The following is a 10,911-nucleotide window of genomic DNA, read 5'->3' on the forward strand; positions in this document are numbered from 1 at the left end:
AAATTTACTGTGGCTTTTTGGTAAAAGTAAACGCAAATATGGTAAAATGTACCATGCTTCCACAAACTTGCATGGTAGCAATTACAAAATCATTATCATTCTCTCCGTATTGGAGGGTTAAAATTACTATACCGCTCACGACATAGTAAAACTGACTGCGTTAATTAGTCAATCCAAGCACGGAATGGTTTTTAGCAGAAATACGTCGGTGCGTGTTCTCAATTTAACCCTATAATATGGTAGCAACTACCATGGTTGGGTTTTCAGTGCACCAGCGTAAAAGAGCATTATTTTATTACGTAACGCAGTTGGTGGTGTTTGTGAGTGTGCAAGTGCGGTGCCCGCGTTCCGACCGGCGTGCTGAATAAAATCGTGAAAAACCGTGGTTTTCCGGCACATCGCGGCGTGTTGTTTTCGTCAATCTACTCCGGAACCTGCCGCTAATCGGCGACCTATGAAGTCCGCGCCTGACGACCGCGATATCGTCAAATTTTGGTGAAATTTTTGTTCGACCTCACGGTTCAGTTCGGGCCAAACAAAAAACAATAAAGTGCTCCCCGCGTGGCCAGTACACATCGTCGTCATCGTCATCGTCCGTCCACACACAATAGTGTGTAGTAGAGAGCCTGGATCTTATTAGAGAACGGACATCTCAAACCAAAAGTACCAATCGAAGCACGAGAACTGTCAAACGGAGGTACCAATCGAGCATAAGACAAAGGATTTTGCTCGATTGGTACCTCCGTTTGACAGTTGTCGTGCTTCGATTGGTACTTTTGGTTTGAGATGTCCGTTCTCTAATAAGTTCCAGGATCTCTAGTGTGTAGTTGTGTCGTCGTCGTCATCGAAGATCTGTGTGCTGGACTACCTACTTGGAAGAGTGGATGACAATTCGAAGAGTGCACAGTGGGTCGGATCGAAGCAAAAGCGCGACAAAATAAAAGCGTCGGAAAGTTTTTGGAAATTCTGGGAAAAAATCTGAAGTGTAAAGTGAAGTGATTTTTTGCACCGCGGCGCATGCAAAAGGAAATCACCAAATGACACGGAGACGCAAATCGACCATGTTCTCATCGATGGTCGGAACTTCTCGGACATAATCGACGTCAGAACCTACCGGGGCGCGGACCATTACCTGGTGGTGGCAAAGCTGCGCCAACGCCTGTCCGAGGTCAACAAGATCCGGTACCGTCGCCCGCAGCGGTATAATCTGGAGCGACTCAAGGACCATGAAGTCGCTACCCAGTACGCGCGGGAACTCGAAGCTGCGTTGCCTGACGAGGGTGAGCTTGCTGAAGCCCCTCTGGAGGCCTGCTGGAGCCATATGGAAGCAGCATCAACGCAGCGGCATCGAGCGCCATCGGGTACGTGGACCGAGTTCGACGGAACGGCTGGTTCGACGAGGAATGTCAGGCGATTTGGGACGAGAAGAAAGCAGCGCGAGACAAGTGGCTGCTGCACAACACCCGTGGGAACAAGGAGTCGTACAAACAGTTGCGAAGACAGCAAACCCATCTCTTTCGGGACAAGAAGCGCCGCCTGGAAGAGTTGGAGTGCCAGGATATGGAGCAGCTGTATCGCTCCAACGAAACGCGTAAGTTCTACAAGAAACTCAGTCAATCCCGGACTGGCTTCATGCCGAGAGCCGAAATGTGCCGGGATAAGGACGGAGGAATCTTGACGGACGAGCGTGAGGTGATCGAAAGGTGGAAGCAGCACTTCGACGAGCACCTGAACGGCCCAGAGGCGGAGTACCAGGACGACGGGGGAAACGACGTCAGCGGTATGGTGGACGGCGAGGACGAGCCAGCACCCACGATGAGGGAGGTTAAGGATGCCATCAAGAAGCTGAAGAACAACAAAGCATCGGGTAAGGAAGGTATCGGTGCTGAACTCATCAAGATGGGCCCGGACAAGCTGGCGGCCAAATCCTCCAAAAATGTCGCGAGTACCAGGTCCCGACGCACCACCTGTTCATCGATTTCAAAGCCGCGTACGACTCGGTCGATCGCGAAGAGCTATGGAAGATCATGTACGAGAACGGCTTTCCCGGGAAGCTGATCAGACTGGTGAAATCGACGATGGACGGGGCACGGTGCAGCGTGAAGATTTCGGGAGCGATGTCCGACCCGATCGAATCGCGCAAGGGACTGCGACAAGGCGACGGCCTCTGTTTCAACATTGGGCTTGAAGGTGTGATGAGGCGGGCGGGCTTCAACATGCGGGGCACGATCATCAACCGGTCCAACCAGTTCATCTGCTATGCCGACGACATGGACATTGTCGGCAGAACGTTCGAGGATGTGGCCAGGCGGTACACCGAATTGAAGCGGGAAGCGGATAAGGTTGGATTTAAGGTGAATGTAGCGAAGACGAAGTATCTGCTGGCAGGAGGAACCGAGTCCCTTAGGACTCGCATAGGACCGAGCGTGACGATCGACGGCGTAACTCGGATCGTTGGTTACGTCGGACAACAACTGCAGCAGAGAAATTCGGAGGCGCATCATCACCGGTAGTCGTGCCTACTACGGACTCCACAAGACTTTACGGTCTGGTCACCTTTCCCGGCGTACAAAGTGTACCATGTACGACCCGTCATCCTCTGCGGGCACGAGACGTGGACGATGCTCGAGGAGGACCTGCAAGCACTTGAAGTTTTCGAGCGACGAGTGCTTAAGATTGTTCATCTACACGTCTTTCAAGTGACCCAAACTAAAAATGAATGAAATTTTATTACAATTTGGAGAAAAACGAATATTAATGTCGGAGATCACGATGGCTCTTACGGCTTTTTGAAAACTCACCCGAGATATATACTATATATGTATACTAAGACGATTCGAATTTAATTCCGATTGAGTTGATTGCTAGGTTGACTGGGTAGTACAGCGTAAAAGAGCATCTTTTATTACGTAACGCAGTTGGTGGTGTGGGGGGTTCGAGCGAGTTATATATATATACGATATATATTATTTTTTGATCAAATTTTCGTACAAATCAACAACAATTACAAGCTTGATAGTCAAACTAAACTTAAAAGCTAGTTTTGTCATTTGTTTTTTTCAAAACCGAAACAAACTTGGAAACGAAAGTGCCAAAAATATTCGTAATTACCTACTACCTTGGTGGCGCTTTGTATTAGTATGTGTGTGGTCGATGTTTGCGGACGTGCACGCAGAACACAGAACAGTTAGAACTAGCGAAAATGCCTCACATTCGTTCTTTTATTACGTAACGCAGTTGGTGGTGTGGGTTAAGTATTTTTTTGAAATTTGTATGGACATTTTAAACGAAGGGCAGGGGGTCAAAAATCCAAATTTTAGCATTACGTAATAAAAGAAGTGTACATAAATGAGCAGACATTCGTTGGTTGGTTTCCAGCCGAGTTCTAAAACAGTTTCCATTTTCTTATAGAATACCAACAGAAATGTAGCGACATTCTAGCAGGATTCTTACAGAACCAGCTCTGCTAAAATATTTCGTGACAGGGCAACGTTATTGCTTCACCGAGTAACAGCATTAAACTTTTTCTAGTTCAACTATGATTACACAAAAGTGTGTAATCCTAATCGAAGATACTGCCCAGTCAACTCAATCGGAATTCTGAAACGGAATTAAGTTCGGTTGTTGCGTTTGAAACGGAATTCTTAAACGATTCGAAATGAATTCCGTTTCAAAATTCCGATTGAGTTGACTGGGTATAAATAACATTTTGAACAGTCTAACTAACCACATCGGTGTTATTAATTTGGCGAAATATCTCCCCTTCTACAATGGACGTTTCATAACTAATGTAATGTTTTTATAATTAATAACAAAAGCAAAGTAATAACACTTTAATGGTCTTATGTTATTTATGTTAGGGGGTCTAGACATCCGATTTGTTGCGTTACGTAATAAAATAACGCTCCCTTAGGCTTAACTAATTTGCATAACTATTTTGACGGCTGTGAAACCCGCCTTACCTTACCTTCTTTACAGCACGATAAATTGAAGAACTAAACAAAAATCTGGAGTTTACTAAGACGTAATGCTAAAGGGGTAAAGGGGCATCTTATAGAGTTATCTACGTGCGCATGTATTGCGTGTACGTACACGAAACAGATTGAGGTTAAATTTTGTACCGCCCAGCAAAACAAATGGTGTGCTAGTGTGCGTGAGCTCAGCCTCAGATAACTCTATTGGGCTGACAAAAACTTTAGGTTTTCAGCAAAATTGATATAAGTCATGAAGAATTTGTTAAACAAATATACAGATGATTGTGAAATATTAAAAAGATGTATATACATAATTTATGTTATTTATGTTATTTATGTTATTTCGGACAGCAACTGCAGCAGAGAAATTCGGAGGCGCATCATCACCGGTAGTCGTGCCTACTACGGACTCCACAAGACTTTACGGTCTGGTCACCTTTCCCGGCGTACAAAGTGTACCATGTACGAAACGCTGATAAGACCCGTCGTCCTCTACGGGCACGAGACGTGGACGATGCTCGAGGAGGACCTGCAAGCACTTGAAGTTTTCGAGCGACGAGTGCTTAAGATTGTTCATCTACACCTCTTTCAAGTGACCCAAACTAAAAATGAATGAAATTTTATTACAATTTGGAGAAAAACGAATATTAATGTCGGAGGACACGATGGCTCTTACGGCTTTTTGAAAACTCACCCGAGATATATACTATATATGTATACTAAGACGATTCGAATTTAATTCCGATTGAGTTGATTGCTAGGTTGACTGGGTAGTACAGCGTAAAAGGGCATCTTTTATTACGTAACGCAGTTGGTGGTGTGGGGGGTTCGTACGAGTTATATATATATACGATATATATTATTTTTTGATCAAATTTTCGTACAAATCAACAACAATTACAAGTTTGATAGTCAAACTATACTTAAAAGCTAGTTTTGTCATTTGTTTTTGCAAAACCGAAACGAACTTGGAAACGAAAGTGCCAAAAATATTCGTAATTACCTTTTGCCTCTTGGTGGCGCTTTGTATTAGTATGTGTGTGGTCGATGTTTGCGGACGTGCACGCAGAACACAGAACAGTTAGAACTAGCGAAAATGCCTCACATTCTTTCTTTTATTACGTAACGCAGTTGGTGGTGTGGGTTGAGTATTTTTTTGAAATTTGTATGGACATTTTAAACGAAGGGCGAGGGGGTCAAAAATCCAAATTTTAGCATTACGTAATAAAAGAAGTGTACATAAATGAGCAGACATTCGTTGGTTGGTTTCCAGCCGAGTTCTAACACAGTTTCCATTTTCTTATAGAATACCAACAGAAATGTAGCGACATTCTAGCAGGATTCTTACAGAACCAGCTCTGCTAAAATATTTCGTGGCAGGGCAACGTTATTGCTTCACCGAGTAACAGCATTAAACTTTTTCTAGTTCAACTATGATTACACAAAAGTGTGTAATCCTAATCGAAGATACTGCCCAGTCAACTCAATCGGAATTCTGAAACGGAATTAAGTTCGGTTGTTGCGTTTGAAACGGAATACTTAAACGATTCGAAATGAATTCCGTTTCAAAATTCCGATTGAGTTGACTGGGTATAAATAACATTTTGGACAGTCTAACTAACCACATCGGTGTTATTAATTTGGCGAAATATCTCCCCTTCTACAATGGACGTTTCATAACTAATGTAATGTTTTTATAATTAATAACAAAAACAAAGTAATAACACTAGTTAATGGTCTTATGTTATTTATGTTAGGGGGTCTAGACATCCGATTTGTTGCGTTACATAAAAAAATAACGCTCCCTTAGGCTTAACTAATTTGCATAACTATTTTGACGGCTGTGAAACCCGCCTTACCTTACCTTCTTTACAGCACGATAAATTGAAGAACTAAACAAAAATCTGGAGTTTACTAAGACGTAATGCTAAAGGGTAAAGGGGAATCTTATAGAGTTATCTACGTGCGCATGTATTGCGTGTACGTACACGAAACAGATTTAGGTTAAATTTTGTACCGCCCAGCAAAACAAATGGTGTGCTAGTGTGCGTGAGCTCAGCCTTAGATAACTCTATTGAGCTGACAAAAACTTTAGGTTTTCAGCAAAATTGATATAAGTCATGAAGAATTTGTTAAACAAATATACAGATGATTGTGAAATATTAAAAAGATGTATATACATAATTTATGTTATTTATGTTATTTATGTTATTTATGTTATTTATGTTATTTATGTTATTTATGTTATTTATGTTATTTATGTTATTTACGTTATTTATGTTATTTATGTTATTTATGTTATTTATGTTATTTATGTTATTTATGTTATTTATGTTATTTATGTTATTTATGTTATTTATGTTATTTATGTTATTTATGTTATTTATGTTATTTATGTTATTTATGTTATTTATGTTATTTATGTTATTTATGTTATTTATGTTATTTGTGTTATTTATGTTATTTATGTTATTTATGTTATTTATGTTATTTATGTTATTTATGTTATTTATGTTATTTATGTTATTTATGTTATTTATGTTATTTATGTTATTTATGTTATTTATGTTATTTATGTTATTTATGTTATTTATGTTATTTATGTTATTTATGTTATTTATGTTATTTATGTTATTTATGTTATTTATGTTATTTATGTTATTTATGTTATTTATGTTATTTATGTTATTTATGTTATTTATGTTATTTACGTTATTTATGTTATTTATGTTATTTATGTTATTTATGTTATTTATGTTATTTATGTTATTTATGTTATTTATGTTATTTATGTTATTTATGTTATTTATGTTATTTATGTTATTTATGTTATTTATGTTATTTATGTTATTTATGTTATTTATGTTATTTATGTTATTTATGTTATTTATGTTATTTATGTTATTTATGTTATTTATGTTATTTATGTTATTTATGTTATTTATGTTATTTATGTTATTTATGTTATTTATGTTATTTATGTTATTTATGTTATTTATGTTATTTATGTTATTTATGTTATTTATGTTATTTATGTTATTTATGTTATTTATGTTATTTATGTTATTTATGTTATTTATGTTATTTATGTTATTTATGTTATTTATGTTATTTATGTTATTTATGTTATTTATGTTATTTCACCTTTTGGCTCCTTGGATTAGCCATGGATATTTGGTTCTGCTGGATGGTACAAAATTTAACCACCTGGCAGGCCAAACCAAAACAGAGTCTGCTTTCGTGTTGGGGCCTTTTCAAGCGAACTTTTGTTTTAATTTAGAAAGGGTTTCTTTTTTTAATTTTCGTGGCCAGTTCGATAGAATTTTGTGTAATCGAGTGCAAATCGCGATATTGTGATGTGAAAAATAGAATTTTGCAGTGGAAGAAGTTGTTTATTCTGCAATAAGGTTGGGAAGTTGTCGTGGCTGCCGTGTTATGTTCCTTCTGCATTTGTCAAGGTCAGTAACTTTTTAAGGGTTTTAAAATGGTAATACTTAGATTAGTTTCTATTTTACAGACAAATTCACTCATTATTCATAATTCAGATGATCGCTTCGGCTGGTGCTTCTAGCATTCTCAGAGTATATCGTGGACGAACTTGTGTGAATCAAGCTGCTGAAATTGTCGCTGGAACCGCACCACAATATCGCTAGGCCGTTCGTAAAAAGCTACTGAGTCGGTGGACGGTCATGAGCAACCGAGAAAAAACGGTGATGCGGAGCACTAGCAACGGAGAGTTTCATCGGAACGAGATGGCGACAGTAAGACACGGGAATGCAAACTAATGTGAGAAATGGCTTCAGGAAAGATCGAAAATTCGATGGCAAATGTTCCACGATGGCGTTTCTATCATTATCCAACCGAAGATTGGATCCGAAGACTTTCGATCGAAGGAAAAATTATGTAATGCTTGTTACCGAATAAATAAAATCTATTTGCAAACATTGTCGGATTACGTTTATTTCAGTTGTGACGAATATTACTATTATCACGTCTTATGTTGTATGAAGTGTCCCTTCCGTGAATGGCCATTACTCCAAGCCGCTGCCTTTCCTGGAGCGGCCACTCCCGACACAGGTACCAATGAACTCGTTCCTACAGCAGACTTCTCACCGCCGCCGGAAGCTCTCCGCCACTTTATCGCTACAAGTCGCATCACGTCGGAGCTGATTCGTACCATGTAAATTAACGAGATTTGTAAAAATGACCGAGATTTTCTTTTATTTGAAGCAGAAATCGATTTAAAAAACATAATTTGAAGCAAAGGGCCAAATTGATTTCAATTTTGTTTATAAACAACATCTTGTTTGTCCCTTGAGCTAACACGATTTCAAAACAAAACATCTCCAGTTTTCACATTGGTCCTTTATAGTAAAGGGGCTATGTGGATGTTGAAAACAAACCCAATCTGAATTACTTTGGCCCTTAGTAAAATTGGGATTTATTAATAAAAAAATCAATTTTTTGAACTTTTCTCGATACATAGCGATAGTTGAAGACTTAGTGCATCATTTGCATTAAAAATCTCGTTTGTTTTGATTTTCGACTTAGGTCCTTTTACATTGTTTTGCTTGAATTGTTGCTGATTTGTTCGAACATTTGATCAAAAAAGTTTTTTTGCAGCACCTCTTTTTGACGGACATTTCTGTTGCCACCTTTTGGTTCCTTAGATTAGCCATGGATATTTTCATAGTGTAATAAACAGGGCAGCTACCACCACGCAGCGCCACCCAGTTAACTCAACCCGAATTCTGAAACGGAATCTAATTAGAATCGTATACAAATTCCGTTTCAAACGCAACAACCGGTTCCGTGTTCGAACCGGTTGTTGCGTTTGAAACGGAATTTGTATACGATTCTAATTAGATTCCGTTTCAGAATTCGGGTTGATTTGACTGGGCACCAGCGTAAAAGAGCATTATTTTATTACGTAACGCAGTTGGTGGTGTGGGTTGAGGGGGTGGGAGGTTCGAACGAGTTAAGTATGTTTTTTGAAATTTGTATGGACATTTTAAACGAAGGGCGAGGGGGTCAAAAAATCCAAATTTTAGCGTTACGTAATAAAAGAAGTGTAATGAGCAGGCATTCGTTGGTTGGTTTCTAGCCGAGTTCTAACACAGTTTCCATTTTCTTATAGAATTCTAACAGAAATGTAGTGACATTCTAGCAGGATTCTTACAGAACCAGCTCTGCTAAAATATTTTGTGCCTGGGCAACGTTATTGCTTCACCGAGTAACAGCATTAAACTTTTTTTAGTTCAACTATGATTACACATATAATCCTACTTGAACCTACTGCTCAGTCAACTCAATCGGAATTCTAAAACGGAATTCAGTTCGGTTGTTGCGTTTGAAACGGAATACTTAAACGATTCGATTTTAATTCCGATTGAGTTGACTGGGTAGTACCGCGGGTATAGAGTTATCTAAGTGCGCATGTATTGCGTGTACGTACACGAAAAAAAGTGAGGTTAAATTTTGTACCAGCCAGCAAAACAAATGGTGTGCTAGTGTATGTGAGATCGGGCTTAGATAGCTCCATGAATATTCAAGTAATTTCAATATGGCGACTTGTATCAGAAGAAGGTGAGGCGTTTTCGCTAGTTGTAACTGTTCTGTGTTCTGTGTGCACGTCCGCAAACATCGACCACACACATACTTATACAAAGCGCCACCAAGAGGCAAAAGGTAATTACGAATATTTTTGACAATTTCGTTTCGGTTTTGCAAAAACAAATAACAAAATTAGCTTTTAAGTAAAGTTTGACTATCAAACTTGTAATTGTTGCTGATTTGTACGAAAATTTGAACAAAAAATAATATATATCGTATATATATATAACTCGTGGTGGTGAATTACGGGTAAGAACGCGGAATGAGCGTATCACCAGCCATTGACGACCATCTATTCCACAGAGCTTCCCGGTCGGAAGTGGACGGCACCAGGCAGAGGCAGGCCCGCGAAGCACAATAAAACATCTACCAAGCACGCAAAACATCACGACACAAGCCGGCACCAAGTAAGTGACGCTGGTGGGATCAGCACGCGGATCTTAACAAAGCCATTGTTCACAGGTGCGAGCCAGCGGAGGCGTCGGTAACGCAGATCGCTGGGCGCGTCGCTAACCGTTCTAACAGAATTTCCATCATTAGGACCGAGCGGCCTCACCCAAAGGAGAACGATCAGAGGGGTCGGTAAAGTAGCCGGCACGAACCAACGCTCACTAGGCCAGAACGCTCCATCGGTCCAGGACCTGCGGCATTCATTCCACCGTCGTCGCGTAAGAACGCGCTCAAGACAACCACAAACAACCGCAAACTAACAATGCTATGCCCACAGCGGATCACGTACGATAGAGCACAACGCGAATCCCGCGAACGGGAACCGAGGACACAGGACGTCACTGGATCGCTGCCGATAAGTTGCGTCGAGGTCTTGGAGTAGTTGCACGCGATCGGAAGCCAAACGCCCCCAAGAAACACGGGGTAAGTTTAACGACAAACAGTCAGAGAAGGTGGGTCGCTAACTGGCATCTTCCGGCAGGGCGTTTTTTGGGACACTTGAGTCATTGGAGTTTCGGCGCTCGAGGTTGGACGTGCGGAAGGCCGGCAGTCCGGAGAGGAGCATTCGGTTCGCGAGGCACGCGTAGGGACGCTGCAGGAAAGCGTCGAAGATCAGACGCCGGCACATTGGAGAGGAGGCACGCGCATCGCAACGGTTCGTCGATCAACAGCTCACCCGCCAGTGGCACCGTAAGGCGTGTTACGTTACGCGCGCACGATGAGCGGACAGCGCGTCGAGCTGAGCGAGGACTGTGCAAAGAAGAAGTGATGGGCCCATCGCGTGTGTGAGTAGTGCGTTAGTAATAAGAAGATGAAGAGAAAAAAGATTGGCGTAGGTTTTAGGCTTTAGAGAGTGAGAGGCAGATCTAGAACG

General features: G+C 40.6%; 1 protein-coding gene and 1 long non-coding RNA gene across 2 annotated transcripts; both read left to right on the forward strand.

Annotated features, from left to right (window-relative positions):
* The first annotated feature begins 1,896 nt into the window (after positions 1–1,896).
* On the forward strand, positions 1,897–6,477 carry LOC128092541 (uncharacterized). The gene is made up of 2 exons (XM_052706563.1): positions 1,897–3,790; positions 4,326–6,477. The coding sequence occupies exon 1, from the start codon at positions 2,028–2,030 to the stop codon at positions 2,511–2,513; it is 486 nt and encodes a 161-aa protein (XP_052562523.1). The 5' UTR covers positions 1,897–2,027; the 3' UTR covers positions 2,514–3,790; positions 4,326–6,477.
* A 2,371-nt stretch (positions 6,478–8,848) lies between these two features.
* LOC120428840 (uncharacterized) lies at positions 8,849–10,657 on the forward strand. Its single transcript, XR_008211784.1, has 4 exons — positions 8,849–9,994; positions 10,050–10,255; positions 10,315–10,460; positions 10,519–10,657. It is a non-coding gene; the product is annotated as an uncharacterized LOC120428840 (long non-coding RNA).
* Positions 10,658–10,911: the final 254 nt, after the last annotated feature.

This window comes from Culex pipiens, chromosome 1 (assembly GCF_016801865.2).
Source record: "Culex pipiens pallens isolate TS chromosome 1, TS_CPP_V2, whole genome shotgun sequence".
In the NCBI taxonomy this organism is placed as follows: domain Eukaryota; kingdom Metazoa; phylum Arthropoda; class Insecta; order Diptera; family Culicidae; genus Culex; species Culex pipiens.

Coding starts and splice junctions, on each gene's coding strand:
- LOC128092541 (XM_052706563.1), top strand. CDS start 2,028: ATGTACGAGAACGGCTTTCCCGGGAAGCTGATCAGACTGGTGAAATCG.